This window comes from Rhinolophus sinicus, linkage group LG01 (genome assembly GCF_036562045.2).
Source record: "Rhinolophus sinicus isolate RSC01 linkage group LG01, ASM3656204v1, whole genome shotgun sequence".
Taxonomy (NCBI): Eukaryota; Metazoa; Chordata; class Mammalia; order Chiroptera; family Rhinolophidae; genus Rhinolophus; species Rhinolophus sinicus.
In genome coordinates, this window is record NC_133751.1 from 4,692,301 (window position 1) to 4,712,617 (window position 20,317).

Genomic DNA, 20,317 nt, shown 5'->3' on the forward strand with positions numbered 1-20,317 from the left:
AAGGAGAACTGACTCTGGGTGGTGAGCACACAGTGTGAGATATAGACGATGTAATACAGAATTGTACACCTGAAATCTATGTAATTTTACTAACCAACGTCACCCCAATAAATTTATTTTAAAAAAGACCTCACTTTGAAGGAGCTTATGTCCCTGGGGGAGACAGACACTAATCAAGTAAATAAATGATATAGTTTCAGATCATGGCAAGTGCTGTGAAGGACAGAAAGTCAGGGAAGGGGGTAGAGTCCAGCAGGATGGTCAGGGAAGGCTTCCTGGAGGCAGTGAGACATGAGCTGAGACCTAAATGATGAATGGGGAAGAGAGAGCCAGGCAGAGAGTCTAAGGAAACAGTGGTCCAGAGAGAAGAGAGAAGATAAAGGCTGGGAGACAGGACTCAGTCTGGGAGCTGGAGTTCCCTCTGAGCTGCCAAACAGACAAACTTTCAAATACTCCCTAAGTTTAAGGTTGGAAGGACCCCGGGGCCATCAGCAACACCTCCACATACTGCTCTGCAGTCCCATTCAGGTGGACTTGGACATTCGACTGTGCTCTTCCTAGATCCCTGCTGGAAAACCAAACCTCTCTGATGTGCCTTTGCAATTTCATCTACTGAGGGACCCTGCTGTAATTTTAGCTTGGTGTCCCTCAGACACAAAGTGATGGTAGGGCTTGTTCTGAAGGGTTCCAAGCTTGGAACTCTAAGCCCACTTGCCTTTTGCACCCACGTGTTCCCTATCCTGCCACTGGTTACAAGTACCTGAGCCTGCTGACCTTTCCAAGCTCTATCAAGGACTGTTACAGCTGCTGCTGTCTGCGTGTGTCCCCTAGTTCCCGAGGGTGTGATCTGTTCTGACTGCCCTTTCTCTGACTTCAGAGCCCCTCAGCTCGCTGTTCCTCTTGGGCGTCTTATTGGGGTTCAACTCTGGTTGTTGGGGAGCCCACAAGACATGGAAGGTGAGGAGAAGGCCGGTGCCTGACAGACCTGTGATGGAAAGGCAGGAGGGCTCCCTGTGTCCTGCTGAGTGAACAGAAGGAAGCTTCTAGATTCCAGCGCTGCAGGTGAGAGCAAAGGCTCTCACTACAGTGACAGCATCTCCTGAAAGGCCCTGTTGAAACACAAATGTGTTACATTCATGTATTAACCCATATTTATTGACTATCTTCTCTATAAAAAGTACTGTGCCTGGTGTCATCCACAGACATGAAAGTGTGAATATATGAAACTACCACTTCCCACAATCTCCTTAGTTGATCAGAATAGCATGTGGTATCACAGGCAGCAGACAGAGAGTAGAACACACAGACGGATACATGAGGAGGTCAAAGAAACGAGGCAAAAATCCAGCTTATGGAAGACAGCTACTACCCCCTACACACACACACACACACACACACACACACTCACTCACTCACATACACTCACACAGACACATATACACTCACTCAAATACATACATACACTTACTCACACACATACCCCACACACATATACACACACACAGACTACACACATGCACACACTGACACACACACAGACTACACATAGCCCAGTGAGATGTCATGATGCATCAGGAGCAACATGACGGTCCTGGGAACACACAAATAGGTCAGAAGGCAACAGCAAAGACCATCGTCTTTCAGTGTTGTCCTATGTGGATACAGCCAGCACCAAGTTCTAACGCGTGCTATTTCCCAAACTCGCCATAAGCAACAAGCCATAAATCCAAGTGATGGAGTCAACCCTGTCACGTTGAAATCCCTCACGTGGCTCCCCACTGCTTTCAGGAAAAAGCCCTCCGAGGTTCTGAGAGGCCAGGCCCATCCTCCTCACCGGTCATAACCCCTGCTCTCCAGGCTCCAACTGCCTGACCTCCTAGACTCCACAGGCAGCTCTCTCCTGTGCCTGGAATCCCGTCATTTCCCGGCTGCCTCAGTCCTGAGGGGTGACCCAAGCTGCACAGGGCTGTTGAGAAGGGTCTGCCAACCCCATGGCTGAGAGGCACAAGCTTCCAGCCAGGGTTCCTCCCCGGTGGCCATGGTATGTGGGTCCCCATGGGTCCCATGTGGGAGCTGTCTTTGAACCTCATGGACCCTTTCCCAGTGGGGGCTTCAAAGTCCCTGCTAACGAGTTCCAAGCTTGCCTAAAAGTTGGGGCAGATTTTCCAATGGTGCCTTTTGTTCAAAACCACGTTAGTTCAGCCACCACAAACTCAAAGCCACACTTCATAGGTCGGTGTCGCTTTTAGACTTCACCAGCGAGTAGGAGGATGGCCGTATCGATGAGCTCTTAAAAATGCATGAAGCCTCTTAAGTACAAGCCAAGGATGGGAATAGAAGCCGGGTCCGTGGACCTCTGATATCAATCTCACATTATTTATTTAGGGTTTTTCCTGGTTGCCATTTGGAAATGAGGATTCATTTACCGAGAGAGGTTGGTTTACAAGTTTTCATTACCATCCTGCACCATTAATTTTAAACTAAAATAGTGTTAGGTCTTACCTGCCTCTGGTATAGGCGGACGGCATGCTTCCCTTGTAACTAGCTCTGTGGTGCTGTATTGTCATGGCAAGTCAAGTGTGGTCTGTGTGGCTTTTGCAGAAATTGTCAGAACTCAAGCACTCTGTGCTGCTTACTTTTGCGTTACTATCCAGCTCCATCGAAACCTAGATATCAAGCCTTGTTAGAAATTGATGGAAGATCCTTTATCTGTGGCCCAGGGGAGATGTCGGCCCCGAGGGATTCTGAGTCACTTTCATTCCAAATGAATTTCTTGTGGAAGCCTATGCATGTTTCAGAGCTGCAGACTAACGAAGCATTGCACAGGCGGGGGAAGGAGGCTGCTGCCATGTGCCGGGGAATTCTGGGCTCTCCAAAATGCATTTGTTTGCCCCATACTCATCTCCAAAGTCCGAATACAGATGTGCTTAACCAGTTTTCACAGGTGAGCGAGTTCAGAGCATGAGAAATCTTTCAGGCTTACAGGTACCCTTAGAAAGTGTGGAGCCCCCTTCATAAGAGCCAAAACTGGAAGGGGTCATAGAACCACTTAGAGGCAGAGGCAGGCGTTCGGCACAAAGCTTAGAACTCGCTAAGTCAAGCTTTTCCCATTGTTCTACGCTCCTCCACTCCCCTCAGGTCAAGTTGGAGAAAGACCCTCCTGGCCACTGCTGCCTGGGGCCCTCTCCTCACTTTGTGCCATGAAGACCTGAGGCCATAACTCCTTGTGGGCTAGTTGAGGCTGAGGAGTACGAGTCCTTATTCTGATTGAATTCAATGCTCTTCAAGTGAAATGAAAGTGAAATAAGGCTCCACTTGCAGTTATGAACTTTGGCCATGTCACTAGCATTTCCCCATGGCAGGGTCCTTCTTTGTGGTGGGGATGTCCCGTGCATTGCAGCCTATCTACAGCATCCCTGGGCTCTGTCCAATAGGAGCCAGTAGCCAGCCTCCCAACTGTGACAACCCAAAGTGTCTTCCTTCAGTCATAGCCACATGTCCCCAGGGGCAAATCCCCCTCTGCTGAGGACCACTGCTCCCGATGTGACGTTTTTCCCAGGTGTGTGCATGGTGAACGACAGGAGCTGTGGTCTGAGAATAGAATCGTGGAATGTACATCCATTACAGAGTTTCAGCATCGATTCATTCTTGTTGTTTCAGTATTGATTTTGCCATTCTTCTTCCAAGGCTAAAAGGCATTCAAACTTTGTGTGTGAGTCTGAATACATTGAGCAAGTTCGGGAAGCTTTGCTTTCCTGATGGGGAGGGAGAGTCTCCTGGTTTTCGACGAAAGCGAGGCGGGTTTAATATAGCAGCTTTCACAGAGTCGGCCAGCCATGGCCTGGAGGCCCCTTAGCGGGAGTGGCAAGCTTGGAGCACACACCTGTGACGGCTGTGGGACCGCCAGGGCAGCTGTGCTGGTTCAGGGCTGGAGGCGAGGGGTTGTTATGGCAGCGGTGAGCAGAGTGGATAGGGACAGAGGGAGAAATCGATACTGACTTATTTAGTCTGAACTTTTGGAAATATTAGTCGCACCAAAGGTCCCCAGAGGGCAGTGACAGGAGGATTGGAAATGGACCATTATGTCAAATAATAAAGCGTAACTTGGAAATAATGGTGAAATTGCCCCTCATTTCTCAAGGCGTGAGACAAAGCAATACGTGGTCTGCAGGTGGCAGGGTGAGGGGTGCAGCTTGTGGTCTGGGAGGGCTGCAGGCTGATGAGGCAAGGTGGAGAAACACGTCGGTAACAGGGAGGCCCCAGGGAGGGTGCGCGTCACTGCCGGGTGAGGGGACAGAGCCTTCTTGTCATCTGTCATTTGTCACCTACATCTGTTCTCACAGTGCCGCCTCTCAGTGTCTCTCTCTCCATTCTTCTTTGCCGCGTCCCAGTATTCAGTTCACTGGTTTCCTTTTCTATTCACCTTTCTCTACTTGTGGCTCTTTGTCTCTTGTTTTTGTTTTGCCCTGGTTCCATGTCTCCATGTTTCTTCCGTGTGTTTATGTGTGTATATGTGTGTGTATAGTGTGTGTGTGTCCCCATCTCTGTGATCCGATTCCGTCTTTGTCTCTCTTTCCCTGTCTCTGCCCCCCTCCCGGTCTTTCCCTCTCTCCGCATTTTCTCTCTCTCCCCACCACTCCGTCTCTGTCTCTATCTCGCCCTCTCTCTCCGTCTCTGCTCCCCTCCCTCACGCTCACCCTGCCCCATCCATCTCAGCCCATCTGACCCCAGCCTGGTCCAGCATCCCAGCCCCTGCCCTCGGGTTTTCAGAGCGCTTTCTTCCCAGCCTCCTTCATCCCTTCCCCTCACTCCTGTCTCTGACACATGAAGCATCACTGTCCCCAGGGTCACAACACAATGGGGTGACTGTTGATGATGCACAGATGCTCGGTTAAACGCCCAGATGGGACTCCTTGGCCCACTGTCACCGTGTTTGTATTCACGCTGACTTTGGGAAGGCTGCTAACTAGGTTTAGCTAACCAGGAAGCTGCTAGAAATGCAGGCAGTTAGGTAAGCAGGGTGAGAGGAAGATGTGGGAGGGCGTGTTGGGGCCCCCAGATCCTTTCCCTCCAGCTTTTCCAACGTGAGCCGGGCCCTCCTGCCAACCTCTGCCCTCTTCTCCATGCCTCATCTTCCCCTCAGGGTGCTGTGTTCCCCTCTGATTTCCCTTCCACTGTCTCTTTCCATCACACACACACACACACACACACACACACCACACACATATGCACACGCATGCACACACAGACACACATATGCACCCATGGACATGCACACATACATAGACACACAAATTCACAGACATACATAAACACATACATGCACACACACATGTACACACACACCCTCTCCTGATGCCATGTTGCTGTACAGCACTGTGCACTCGCAGTTTTACTCCTTTTCTGGGCCTTTTATTTCATGGATGGATGTTTCAGCACAAGGGAAACAACACTAGAAAAACAGAGAGAGAGAAAGTGGAGAGGAAAGCTGGAGGAATGCAAGGGGGAGAAAGTTAAATCACAGACGATGTATGTCCTTGCTGAACATAGGCGTGACCTCCACTGTCACTGGTGTCACTGGAGACAGCCCTCAGGCCGGGCTTTGGCTCCACCCATGTGTGCAGATATCAGGGGACATGTGTGCCTGACAGAGGTGACTCCGGAGTTCAGAGCAAAAGATCTGAACTCCTGGGTCACTGCTACTTCGAAACTCATGGAAGAACTCAAGAGGATCCTGGGTGATTGGCTCCGGGCCACGGTGCTACGGGAAGAGGTGCGGGTGGGTCAGACAGATTCCTTCCGAGAGGCCTCTGCTCCCTCCTAGAGGAGACTCCAGGAGCGCCACTTCCAACCTAGTCCTGGGGGCCAGCTGGACAGGCGTCTGCCTCCCCAGGGAGCGGGACAGCTAGGGGAAGGGACTCTGGCTTGCCTCGGTAGAAAAGGAAGGATGGGTGACACGTTAGCCCACCGAGGGGCTCCTATGAGCTCAGAATACACGTTGGGGACCCCATAAAACACAAGCATGTTGGCTGCTGTCATTAGTCATTAAAGAGACATCCCCCTTTGATGGACGCAGAGACGTCCCCCTACAGTAGAATTATTCAGAGATGCTTCGCGTGAAGTCCCCACCTCATCACAACCAAGAAGAAAGAGCATCTGTATTTGTGTACTGTGGCTCCTGTAACAAATGACCGCAAACTAGATGGCCTAAAACAACACAAATATATTCTCTCACGGATCTGGAGGCCAGAAGCCCGAAATCAAAGGTGTCAGCAGGGCTGTGCCCCCTCCAGGAACTCTGCAAAAGAATCCTTCCTGCCTCTTCTGGCTTCTGGTGGCCCCAGGCGTCCCTCGCCTTGCGGCTGCATCCCTCCAGCCTCTGCCTCCATCTTCACGTGGCTTTCTCCCCTCTTCTCTGTCTCAGATCTCTTGCTGCCTGTCCCTTATAAAGACACATATCTTTGGATTTATGGCCCACCTTAAATCTAGATGATCTCATCTCAAGATCCCTACCTTAATTAGGCCTGCAAAACTCTCCAAATAAGGTCACGTTACGCATTCTGAGGATTAGGACGGGGACATATCTTTCGGGTGAATACTAATCACTAATCAACCCACTAAAGACAGAAACCAAAGTCTGAAAAAGAGTTCCTGGTTAATTTCCCTGGCAGATATCCAGCCCCAAACTTCAGCCCCCCTGAGAAGGAAGACATCTGACAGCACATTTTCACATCTGTTATCTAATGAAATCATCCTGTAACCCTAGGTGGTAGATTCTTCTATCAGTCCCATTTCATGAATGAGGAAACTGAGAACACATTCGTACCAGTCAGATTAAATGCAGGCAAAGTCACCTAGACCTTCACTCTTTTTTTTTTTTTTTTTTTTTTCTAGACCTCTGCTCTTAATCTCCACCATTGGAATCATTTAGTTTTTCCCATGTGAAACAGGCAGATGAAGAGCAGGGCGGTTAAGAAAAGCAGGGGTGCCAATATCCAGATTGTCACCACAGTTCTCCACTTCACTTCTCTCTCTCTCTCTGGAGTGATGTGGGGGTTACCTTGGTATCTGTAGGTGTCTGAAGAACATAGGAGGGGGACAGATGGTTAGAGAATGCATTTTCCTGATTGGTTCTTGGACTAATTAGCACATGGGGTGGGATTTTAATGGATGCAAGTGTCTTGAATAAACATAGCTCACTACTGACTCCTAAGTTCTTTCTTCTGTGTAAGTGCATGAATTATTAAGAGAACTCATTTGTAGCATTCACACTGTTGAAAGGGCTACTTTGGGTGTTAATCAGAAAACACAGACTGTCGAAAGAGCTAATTAGAGCATCACACAACTTAATAATGCTTTGCCCACAAGACTGGCTCACTCAGAGATATTGGATGTTCAGAAATACTGGGCAGACATGCAGTGAGCAAATACGAATAGCTGTTGTTTATGAAGAAGTGGTATTCAGGATTTCCAGTTCTCACAGTCTTTTTCAGCTGCCCTAACCCTCTTGATCACTAGATCTACAGTGGGAACCCCTACAGACAGGGGCAGACATCATGGGCTTTGTGCCTTATTTCACACACATTTCTTCCATGTTATCTGGGACCTGAGCATTGCTCAGGGACCAAGACGTGATTGCTTTTAAGGGGTTTAATAAGCCCTGTTCATTCATTGGGGAGCTGCTGGGACAGAAACTCATTCCCAAATCTGTGACAACACATTAGAAAATGTCAAGTGTTCAAGGTTTAGTTGGGTCTCAGAAACAGCATGAGACATTCTTGACCTACATTTTTAAATAACCCTGGAGGGAAGTGAATTCCACAGTTTGTCAAGTATTTGGAAAAAAAAAAGTGATAAAAAGTAGTCACGTAAATAAATGAAAGAGCAAATTAATATAATCTGCTTATTATGCTCTTAGTAATAAAACATAATCACTTTAAAAATTGGATATGTGAAAATCCACAAATTTCAAAATTTGGTAAATTAGAGTGTGTTGATTCATATATAAAATGTTCTTCACACTACAAAATAAGTTTCCAGTTTAATTTTTAATGACAGCTGTTAATGCTTTCATGATATTTGTTTGCAAATAATATACCTTCAATAGAGAAAATGAAGAATACATTCGCTACCATAAATGAAGATAAATAATTTTCAATGTCATCATAAAAGGCATTCAGGACATGAGGATTCGTTTTTAAAAATCAAATACTTCCATTTTTTAGGAACAAGGCTAATACGTATCACAAGATATTCCTGGACCTCAACGTTAGACTCTATACTGCCAGGCTTCATGCCACCATTTTTGCTAAGCCCAAACCCAGATACGTCAAGCTACTCAAAGCCTTCTCACAAAAATGCCAAATTAGGTAACTTCTTTCCTAAGAATGTTATGGCCAATTTATTGTCAAGGTTTTTATTATTATTGGGCTTTCCTTAGATCCAGTTCGCTGTATGAAGCCAACTTTGAATTAAAGTAGCTTTGATTTCAAAGAGCCAAATCCAAAGTGTCACTGGGCCATTTTAGTGGACTACGTGCTCCAGCTCCTAATGGAATTATGGAATTACTCACCATGACTTGGTGGGATAAAAAACGTCCTCAAAAACCAAGGGGAAAATGCTAAGTGGATTTTTGCATCATAAATACCAAGTGACATAACAGTGTAATGCAAGGACATGGAAATCAACTTGGTAAATTGCCCAAACATAAGGTCATGGTTCCTCTTAGCCTAGGGGGAAAAATCCTTAGAAAAAGAATAGCATTTTGAAAATTCGTACGCTCGTTTAAGTTGTATAAAATGTGTTTTTCAGCGGCTGTCTTTGTTGTGTTTCTAGTTCTCTTATACCACTGAGTGGTCCTTTTCTCCCCGTTCACGGGTTATTCCCTTTAGTGAGAAAACTTAAGTTTTGAAGGTTCTGGGGTTTAAGCCACTGTCTAAATGCACACAGCTTCCATTACTTTATTACTTTATGTCACCTAGCTCATGACAGCCTTGCTTGGGACGGGTGTTGCCTCAATCCTCCCCACCCTGTGCTAAGAGCCCAAAGGGGCAGGCTGAGGAAGGCATGACTGACAAAAAGGAAAGCAGGGAATGCTGTGCGAGTTAAGCGATGAGTTACGCCTGAGCCCTGTTCAGATAACAGTGCCCACTAGGTACGTCCTCTTAGGTACCCTCCAACCACATCAAGCTCAGCATGTCTGAAACCAAACCCATTATCTTTTCCCACCAAAATACGATCTTTCTTCTAGACATCTTTTCACATGAATGGTTCCACTACCCACCGAGTGTCCTGTATTTGAAACCTGGGAGGGAGGCATCTCTGACCCCTTCTTCCCTTTCACCAGCCCCACCTGTCACCAATTCTGAAGCCATCGTCCTTGGGCGCCCTTCCTATCTCAGTTCCACTGCCTCTCGCTTCCCATGGCTGCCCTGTGAGCTCAGCCCAGTCATGCTCCCTCGCCTACACGTCCTCCTGCTGGTCCCTTGGTCTCAGGACTGCACGCCCCCAGCCCGTTCTCTAACCAGAGATGCCCACCTGTTATGCCGTAAAGGAGTTAGAGACGAGCCAAGATGATGAGCTCCTCAGCCCCCAAGACGACCAGGAAGAGCCCCCTGCATTCATCCCAGCATGCTGCACAGACACCCCTTGTCTGCGTGGGTATTAGAGTGAGAAAGGTGGGCAGCACCAAGCTCCAGAATGAGCGTCGCCTGGTCCCAAACTGCCAGAGGTCAGAGCTAGGTTTAGTCCAGCACAAGCCTGCCTGGGGAATGTTGGTTGCAATGTGTGTCTAATGCCTGGTCCCTTATTGTGTTCGTGCATTGCGGGTGGCCCATGACATGTATGAAAGACTCGAACCAAGGTCATGATGATGGGAATGAGAAAGACTGAAGAGCTATTTTTCAAGTATAATTAACCTGGAGAGGAAGGTGTGAATGGGGGCTCTGATTCCACGCACTAATACTGCAGGTGGGGGCAATATTAAACAAGAGTGGGCCCACAGGAGAAAATTGCACTGGGGGCCCAGGTTGGGAGCGGGGCTGGCCATCATGAACTGGGTGTGTAGACTCTAGCATGTAAAATTCAGTGTGGACATTCATGTGAAAATCTCTAGCAAAGTATCTGAAATTCAATTCAAGGGCCCAGGAGAGGGCCAGATGGAAAGGACGGACGTGAGAGCTCTTCATAAAGAAATGATGCATGCAGCTGAGCCCTCAAAGAGAAAGGGCTGCGCACAGGCCACTGGGAAAACCCTGTATTAGAGGATGGGTGGAGGGCAAGGATCCAGTAAAGGACAGTGACAAGTGGCTGCCAGAGCTGTAGGAAGAGATTGGGAGAGCAAAGTGCCATGGAAACTGAGCGTTCCAGAAACAAAATGATCAATGGCATCGTGTTATAGCTGGTACAAGTTGGATGTACCAAGAAAACACAGAATGTGGAGATGAGAGGTCATAGTTGACCTTCAAAAGAACGATTTCAGCAGCTGATGCTGATGGCAGCTGTGCCACTTCAGATTTTCCAAACAGCAGACACCAAGATGGATTAGATATGCAAGAGATTTATTGGGGAGATTTGTCGTGGAGAGTAAAGAAGCAGGGAGCAGGTAGGGAGAATCCACAGACCAAGATGCAGATCCGACACCTGTGAGAGGAGGGAGAGGAAGGTTAGGGCGGGAAGAACATCCGACCTCAATGCACCGATGGAGGCTGCAGGCAGGACGATGGGGAATGCCCAGCTGGGAGGACAGGTACCCTGGGCGTCCAAGGAGTGCAGCTGGAGACCCCAGCTGATGTCTCCCCACGGTGGGTTCTCTTGAAGGAGACCCAAGGGTGCCTTCCCGTGGCCCCATAGCAGCCAGAGTGAGGGGTCTCAAGAAGGAGGTAGGAACACGAATACTCTGGTGTAAGCTTCTCTTTCCTCTACACACAGCATCACTGAGACAGAAGACTCCAGAGTCTGGCAGGTCGGCAGAGCCTGGTAAGGCTCCACATGCTCTGGGATTTCCAGCAAAAGCATCAGAGAAGCCCAGTGACTTCAGGGTCACACAGTTTTGGGGGATTGCCGAGACTAGATCCAGTGCTCATTGGTCTTTCCTTGTGGCCCCTGCCTCCTTCCTCAAGCCCAGGGCTGTCCCGAGCACTTCCACCCACCTAGGGTTCCTTCTAGCGTGTTTTACACCTATTGTGTGCTATCACCTCTGATGGAGGGTTTTCTTTCCGTTGTGGGGTTTGGCAGAATCTTTTACCTCTAGTTCTCTGGTTAAAGCATGACATGAGGAACCTAAGTTTCTGAGCCGTATAGAAGCCCCCTCTTCCTGGGCCCCATGGGAGAAGTGTGAGGGCGAATCCACCGGCCTTTGCAGGGAGGGTTTTGGAAAATCGCATCCAGGTTCAGTGACAGTCCCTGCTCTGAGCCCTGAATAGCCTGTCCTGCCCATAGGGGCACTCAGCACCCGTTCGCCACATGCAGAAACCAACTCACTGCTCTGTGTTTCTTTGCAGGTGACCTCATACATCTGCCTCCATACCTTAGAATGGACTTCTTGTTAAACCGAAGTGGCCCAGGCACCAGCAGGGACCTGAGTTTAGGGCAAGCGTGCTTGGAGCCTCAGAAAAGCCGGACCCTGAAGCGCCCCACGGTCCTCGAGCCCATCCCCATGGAGGCGTCCTCCTCCACAGCATCCAACAGAGAGGGACAGCAGTGGCAGCAGGGGGCCGTGGCCACATTACCTCAGCGAGAAGGGGCAGAGCTGGGACAGGCAGCTAAAATGAGCAGCTCCCAAGAGTCGCTGCTGGACTCCCGGGGCCATCTGAAGGGAAACAATCCGTACGCAAAATCGTACACCCTGGTATAACAAACAGCATGACTGGACAGCGGTTGTAAATACAATTTAAAAAAATTCAATCAAAGCTACCTTTTTTTTACGGAATTCCAATATTTATAATTAAAGAAAATTGCCAAAATATATTTAAAGAGAGAGAGAGAAAATACTGAAAGCACAGACAGTGCAAAGACTCTCCTGCTGTTTTTTCTGTCTGAGTGTCAGCTCCATCTGCCTGGGCATCTGATTTTTTGGGAAAGAAGTCCAGTTTTATGATCTTCACAGGCTATTGCATTTTTACTGATTTTCTACACAATGCATGGGGGACCAATTACACCTTCTGACTGGAAGTTCTAGCACACAAGACTCAAGTAAGAACACAGGAGGAAAAATGACCCTCTTTGTGAATTTAAAAGGAACGCTGATTCGGGGCCATGGGGAAACTAGTCATGTTTGCACACTTTTCTTTCCCATTAGAAACTCGGTCCTCAGTCTGACCTTCTTCTGTTGTTAATTAGGACAAGTGCCATCAGTGAAGGGGCGGGGGGAATCAATTTGGTTTTCTTTTTTGTTTATTTTTTAATTTAATGAGACACTCTTTGCATTTTGTCTAAGCGAAATAAAGAAGAAAAGGTTGTCTGCCTTTATTTCAATGTCTACGTCTCTCGTCTCCTACTGATTGCTGGGTTCTCCTTCCTACTGATGCTGGCGTTTGCAAACACCAGGGCTGAGCCCAGAACCCAACGCGATAACCAGAGAAGATACCCACACTCTGAACTCCCTGGGAATGGCTGGGAAGAGCCCAGAAGGTGCCGCTGGCCTCAGTCATGAGGGGCTGGCCAGGTATTCGAAGCCTCCCGGTGCTCTGCTCCTCACCTCCAGAACAGCACCTGGCCCTCTAGCTGCACCACAGGTCGGCACACTATGGCCTGCAGGCCAAATCCAGCTCACTGCTGTTTATAAATCAAGTTTGTTTGGAACAAAGCCACGTGCCTCATTCCCATTTTGTCTGTGGCTGTTTCATGCCCCAGTGGCAACATTGAGTAGTTACAGCAGCGGTGGTGTGGCCTGCAGAGCCGAAAATGTTTACCATTTAGCCCGCTGCAGAAAATGTTTTCCAACCCCTGTCTCGAGTCCCACGTGCAGCCCCAACTGGAGAAAGGAAGGGAGGACCAGGAGGCCTCCACACATCCTGCCCTCCGGGACCAGTCCTGTTGTGCTGTGACTGGTATCTAAATGTGCAGTAGACCTCTTAGTTTATCTCCTCCAATCCACTCCTGTCTACCCAGAGGAAACCAGTCAATGGTACATAACGTTCCTCTGAAATCAACTTTTTATTTTCCTTCCTCTCAGTTTAAATTATTTACCTTGGGGCTCATCCTCAGAGAGAAGTTACTCTTAAACAGCCTGAACTGCATTCTTCATTTATGACCCTTACACAGTGTGCTTTAGAAAGGGTATATAATCCTCCTGCAGCACCCACACCCCATTCCAAACTCTCTTCCCTCAAAGGGAAAGACAACTAGGTCTCCATGTCAGAGGTTTGGCACTGAACAGAAGCATGATCTGCACAGTTGCCCAGGTAACAGACTGCACAAGTTCCTTCATCTCCCTTAATATTCTCTATAGGCTCCTCGTTACGCTACCAGCATAGAGTGGTGCCAGTTATTACCATCTGGGCACATGTCCAGACGTTTCTTTGCTTTCTCCCTCCTTCCCTCCTTCATTCCCTCCCTTTCTACCCTGTTTCCCCAAAAGTAAGACGTAGCTGGACAATCAGCTCTAATGCATCTTTTGAAGCAAAAATTAATATAAGACTTGGTATATATTATATGTTATATAAGACCTGGTATTATATTATATTATATTATATTATATTATAAATATTATACTATATAAGACCGGGTCTTATATTATAGTAAAATAAGACCCAGTCTTATATTAATTTTGTTCCAAAAGACGCATTAGAGCTGATTGTCCAGCTAGGTCTTATTTTCGGGGAAACACGGTAGCACCCTCCTTCCCTCCTTCCTTCCCTCTTTTCCATTCTTTCTGGTTTCCATTTATTGTCCCACAGGCCCATATGCCTCCATTAAATGTAGTGACACTGAGTGGCTGCATTAGTCCCAGGACCATGTCAAGAGCACCCCTGGTGCTATCATTAGGTGACTCCATGGATGTGAGATGTGCTTTTTTTTTTTCTGGCTACGGTTTCAGAATTTAATACATGTTGAGAGCTGATTGTTTGCACCTCAAAGACTGCTTTCTTGATGCAAAAGAAATGAAACGCTACTTTCTGGGGGGGAAAATTAAAGCTCTATTTTTCTTCAATCTAAAACTTCTATATTCCCCGAATTTAGAAGTTTACCTTTTTTTTTTTCTCTCAAGCTGTGCAAAAATAAAAAATTCTACATCATGTCTGCCTCTGGATTGCTTTCAAGAATCCTGCTTTGAAATTGCTCATTAAAATGGATTCAACATGTAAGCCCTGTGTCAAACAGTCCACCTCCCTACCTCTCAGGTAGGGGCCTAGGATTTATGTCTACAAAGAAGTCTGTATCTGTAGATTAAAGGGGCACTGTATAGTTAAAAGACCATATTGAGCATGATAATAATTAATTTTCCTCTGGACCTCTGCCTGTCTCTAATCTCATTTATAATATCTTTGAGCGGTCATCTTATTAGCCTAAGGTCTGCAGCCAGATGGCCTATCTTAGAGTGGTGAATCAGAAAAATTCTTCATCCTCTGCCAATGACAATAGGTCAATGGACAATAGCTGTTGGGTCAATAGACAGAGTTTCCTCCAAGGCATCTGCCTGGCTGGCGATCTGAAAAATGCCCACCTTCCTGAAGTGAGCAAGGTCTTCTCCTAACGCATAGTCAGCTGCCAGCTCACAGAGCTGTGGGAACCCTAATGGTTCCATTCAGTGCCCATGTCTACCTGCCCACTTCCCTGTATCCACGTCTGCCAGGACTGCCCTGGAAGAGGGTGGAGAAGTGGGGGTGGAGAAAGACGGAAGAGTAGATATAAAGCGTTACAGGCTGGACTGCACAAGCTCCAGTCCCACCATCTTTACGCCTTGCTACCAATCTTCATACTCTCTTAAGATGCAGAAAAACTACGTTTGCTTAACCTGCCCTTAAAATAAGCAGTAGATCACCACTCAGTTAAGGTCCCTCTGACCTCAAACCTTGACTTCTGCATATGCCAAAAGCTTCGTGAGATTTCTAAGGGAATAACTGAGGCCTTCCTGAGAAGGCGTGAACTCTGTAAATCTATTTCCAGCCATGGTAAACAGCGTGGCCAGCCTCCAGAGACTGGAAGGCTGAGAAGTTGAAAGGGAGCTAGTAGAATATTCATATTTGAACTATGTAAAGCATGTAGCTCTGAAGGTCACTTGGGAAGACCGTCAACAGTCTAATATTCAGGGGTCCTGAGCCCCATGTTTTCTCTCCACCCATTGACCTCAAAGGACCTGTCAAACACAGAGCCAGAGGGAAGAGCCTGGAGTGAAGGGAAGTTTTCTGTGGTTAGAAACCAAGATGCTGGGATGTCCAACAAGGACCTCATTTAAGAAAGTCTTCAGGCCTGTGTGAAACTGTTGGCTTGCTCTGGTGTGCCTGTTTATTGGAGAAGAATCCGTGATGGTAGAGCCCTTGAGTAGCCTCAGACTCAGTAGCTCTGAGTCTGAGCATGGGCTGGGACAGTGTTAGATGGTAGCTAAGGACAAGTTCCTGGCCGAGCCCCTCACCCCTCACCCCAGTGAGTTAGGACCAAAGCACTCGGCATTACTTGGGCCACTCAAGTGTCATCAAGCGTGGGAGTGGTAAAGAACCATTGATAGACAGTCCTCCATGAGTCTCTTGCATTTCTGTATGTCTTCTGAGCAGGGGTGTTGGCTGATTCTGTTCTCCATGATCTTTTCAAGGATGTTTGCACAACAAATAGCCTTGGAACAAAGAGATCTGTCTCACTGCTCGGCAAAAGGCACATTTGATCCCTGACCAGAATAATAAAAACAAGGTCTCACTGGGAGGCAAAGGTTGGCAGGATTGCCAGTAGTTGCCCCTTTCAAAGTTTGGGGTTTCCTAAACTATGCATTAGACACAGGTGTTGCTACTGTCACTCTTCCCTGTCGAGTGGGGCGGTGTCGGGCAGGCTCCTCCAGCTCCTCGGATCTTCACTCCAGTCTCATCTCAGTGAAGCCCTCCCTGCACACGCATTTAATGCCACATCCTGCCTGGCCCCCGGCATTCCCGCTCCCTTGCCTCTTCCCAAGCTCTCTGTCCATGTCCTCTTCATCTCAAATTTACTATATAAGTAACTTACTTATAATGGTCATTTTTCATTATCTGTATTCTGTCAGTAGAATGTCAGCTCCGTGAAGACAGACTACTTTGTTTTGTTCACCTGTGTCCCCAGTTCCTAGAACAGTACCTGGGCCCATAGTAAGCATCCTATAAATATTGTTTTAATTGGGAAAAAACGGTTTTTGGGTTTTCTAAGCGCAGAGTTCCTCAGCTGCGACACAAACCCACTGTGTGCAGTGCCATCTAGGCTGCTCTGCATCCCCCGGGGGCCTTAGAGGCATAGAGGAACCAATGGGAACATGGCACTCACGCCAATGGCTGAGCTGTCACAACATGCTTCGTCTCTGACCCGGGACTCTCACGTCCTCTGCCAGCATGCATGGCACTGTGGCAAGCCAACTTATTGACTTTCCTGTACAGTAAGGATCTGAGACCCTCTATGGTCCTTGATGGTAACGAGCTACACACGGGCAACACCAACTCTGTTCTACTCTCTGTATCAGGACTAATTGCAGCTTACACTTCTGGGTGTGAGCCACTCACATATTTTTTGCAGATTGATGGGAATATTGTTTTTGTTTGTTTCCTCTTTTCAGTCTTTCACTTTCAGAAAGAAAAAACTTAGAAAAATAGCTTTGAGCACATGGCAAGGGGTGCCTGTTTCATCTCCCAAGAAAAGCTTGGCAAAGCCAGAAAGTTGTTTGTGTTCCAGAAACTTCAAACCAACTACAAGAAGAAAAGTCAGTGTTTATAATCTTTGGCATTGTGCCCGCCTAGAGAGAGTTGCGTTCTGCCTCAAAGAGATAACCCTTCCACGGAGAAAAGAACAACTGGGACATACATTCCTGTGTGTGTGGGAAGAAGGTGCTTGGAGGTGTCTGCAGGGACAGCACGGCCTGAGGCCAGACCAGCACCGAGCTGGTTACCACGTCCATCCTTTCATCACAATCTGAGGGAAAGCAGCATTTCCAGCCACACTACATGTGGGTAAGTCCTCGAACAGTTAATTCAGTGTTTGCCTCAGTCTCTCATCCTCTGAGGTCACCCAAGTGACTCACTGAATAGTGGGGAAATATTTGAGCAGTCTATTAAAAGATGCTTCCTGTTTGTAGATCTGACCTTCTAAGTGTCTTAGAAAAGTACAGCTTCTGCATTGGAGCGATGGTGATGGTGATGGTCCTGGGGTGCTGATCCAGCATTCAACCCCCAGATATGTGGAAAACGAGAGCCCTTGCCCTGAGCGAGAACACAACCCTTCATGCAACCATGGTGCCCACCCCCTTGGTAACATACAAATCAAGCACATCCCACATACCACGCCAACAACCCTCCAGCATCTGTTTTCCATCCAAGGCGAGAGATCGCTCTGCCATTGCCCAGGAAGGTGACCTGACAACACACCCAAGAGATGCGCTCTGCACATGCCAACATTAGAATTTATTTTATTTCAATGTAGTATTCGCACAACACTCTATCTATTCCTCTGACTGTTTGACCACAACATAAGAGAACATTGGTGTTCCACTGGGCTTCCAATTATCTTCTCTTAAAATTCTTTCACCACCTTTAGCTGAGTGGATCTTAGTGGATGACATTCAGCCCACTCGGTAACGAGAGTTAACACTCAACATCAAATGCTAATGTTTCCATTAAGAGGAGTAAGAGTCTTTTGCACCAATACCAAGAATTATGAAGATGCCGCCAGGGATGATCAGAGCAGGAAGGGGACATTCTAACGGCTCTGGGACTGACCGAAACCCTCCAGTGTGCCTTCTTGTCAAAGGCTGTTCTTGAGATGTGTTTATCTTTCCTGCCCCATATGCCCACCTTGCCATATACGAAAATATGTTTGTTTCATGATGTCAGGTCATAGGAGGATTTGGGGTTGGCAAAGCACACGGTGTAATAGCAAGACCACTGCATTGGAGATGCTCAGCTCTAGCACCAGCTGTTCTAGGAATTCACCAGGGTATCTCATGCCTGGTCATCTGCTTTGGACATTGGCAAACAGACCTGCTTGGACCAAAAAGTTTCTAAGGCCTTTCTACTCAACACGGATATGTTCCTTCTCAGTGTCCATCGCACTGGGAAATATGTGAGCTCCTCAGAAGTGTGAGCTCTGAGGGCTGCAGTGTTTTGTACCCCTACAGACCCAGAACAGGCATCCGCCCAAACTGGTAAGTGTTTCTAAGTGACGCTCGTGAAGTAAATGTAATAGGTGTGCAGGTGTTTGAGGGAATGTAAAAAGGATGCTCGAAATGTCCGTGAACCCAGGGTCTAAGGTACTTTTTTAATAAATTTCTAAATTCAGCTAATTATTGTGTGTTTGTTCTTTATCCTGCAGTCGAGGCAGGGAGTACAGAAACAACCTGATTATTTGAAGGTTTCAGGTTATGGCGAATTCCCTGCATAATGCATAAAATCTCACACACTGACAGTGAAAGGATTGACCTTCCCTCAGGCCCTTCTAAATAAAAACTTCACTTTAGGTAAGCTCTATCCCAATATCATGTTTAGCAGATTTCTAAGTTTGTGCTGGTAACCCTTGTGTGGTACTCAGCAGAAAAGCGATTTTTGTTGTTGTTGCCATCATTGGTAAAAAAAGGCTGGTGGTCGCCCGCCCACTGCTCCTACCATAGTTCATGAGTCAGTAGGTACGTCATAATTCTCACTCTTGAAAACATAAACCAATGTTCTGTAACTGGGGCTCCTGTAAGGCCAGCGCCTCTGAGGCTGACCCAGTTCTACAAGGGTCAGGCTGACCCTTCAGGACCCTCTCCAAACCCCACTCCATCTCTTCTCTGCACTTTCATCAGACAGACAACCAAGAAAACAGAGGTTATCAAAAGATATGTCTTCCTTTTTCTGCATGCACCCCCAAACTCTCCTGAGCTACACCCTTCCTTACTCCTGCCCTCCCAGGGCAGTAGGAAACGTGGTCCCTGCCTACTTACAACTCATCTGTCTCTCTGTACTCTGGATCGCAACCTCTCCCACTTTTACAAGAGCTCCACGCCTCACTCATATTTCCTCCCATGTCCATAGGTAAAGATATTCAAGTCTTTTCCATTAAGAATAAAAGAAATCTTTCCTTCCACCCTCCATTCCCCGTAGACAGGCCTATGTCTCCCCTTTGCTTTTCAATGCAGCATCTTGAAAAAGAGGACTCTGTGACCCAGCCCCTTACCACCTGTCTGCCCCTCGTCTACTGTCTCATCTGAAGCTGCTCTCCTTGGGGCCACAGTTGAGTTCCCTGTGGCCAGGTCCCAGGGCCCCTTGGCAGCCCTCATTTGGAGCAACCTCTTTGCGGCACTGGAGAAGTTGTCTTCTCCCTGGTTTCTGGTTCTTTAACTCTTTGGACTAATTCTTTCCATTGCATTGGTAAGGTCCTCATTCTCCAAAGCTCCTTCCAAATGTGGATGTTCCCAGAGTTCCACCCTCATTCTGGCGCATTTCTTTTTCACCCTGGACAATTTCAGCATCTCATCGGCAGTCAGAGGGGTAGTTACCATGTATAGTCTGCTGATTCCTGATTTGTACGTCCAGCCTGAACTTCTGCCCCAGGCCCCCGTCCGCAGCCAGCAGGCTCCTGGGCATCTGCCCGTGTGTGGCCCAGGCAAACCTGCAACTCAGCCTACACAGCGCCTATGACTGTATATAGGATCCCACGGCTCCTGGCTCCTTCCTCCTGAATCCCGAGCTCAGTGGATGGTTTTGCCATCCCAGCCAGGCTCTCCTCACCCCCACACTCACTTGCCATGTCCTTTGTTCTCACATTTCCCCTCTGCTTCCTAATCTCGTTGCAGCGGCTCTGGCTCAGGTCCTTCATTCACACGGATTACGTTGCAACAACTCCCTGAAAGAGGTCTTGGTATCTCCAATGCTGCACACTTTCCAATCTCATTCTCTATACCAGGGCCGTACGAGTTTTCCTAGCATGCAAGTCTCATTGTCATGTATTACTTAACATCTTTTAGTGATTTTCCATTGCCTTACATAACAAGTCCAAACTCTTCAGCATGCATATAAGACCGTTCATGATCTGGCTCGTATCTAGTCCAGTTTGCCTACACTAGACTACTCTTTTATCTCTCTCAACACGCCTTTATCCCCCACCTGTCTGTCTCTCTCTCTCTCTGTCTCTGTCTCTTTCTCTCTCTCTCTCTGTCTCTCTCTCTCTCTCT

The 20,317-nt window shown here is 47.6% G+C and overlaps 1 protein-coding gene across 2 annotated transcripts in view; it reads left to right on the forward strand.

The window, feature by feature from the left end:
• DSCAM (DS cell adhesion molecule) overlaps positions 1 to 12,474 on the forward strand; it is a 639,047-nt gene extending 626,573 nt beyond the window's left edge. For both annotated transcript variants that reach the window (XM_019745768.2, XM_019745769.2), the window contains one exon: positions 11,502 to 12,474. In XM_019745768.2, coding sequence (XP_019601327.2) covers positions 11,502 to 11,854 — 353 coding nt within the window. In that variant the 3' untranslated portion in view covers positions 11,855 to 12,474. The remainder of the gene's footprint in view (positions 1 to 11,501) is intronic.
• Positions 12,475 to 20,317: the final 7,843 nt, after the last annotated feature.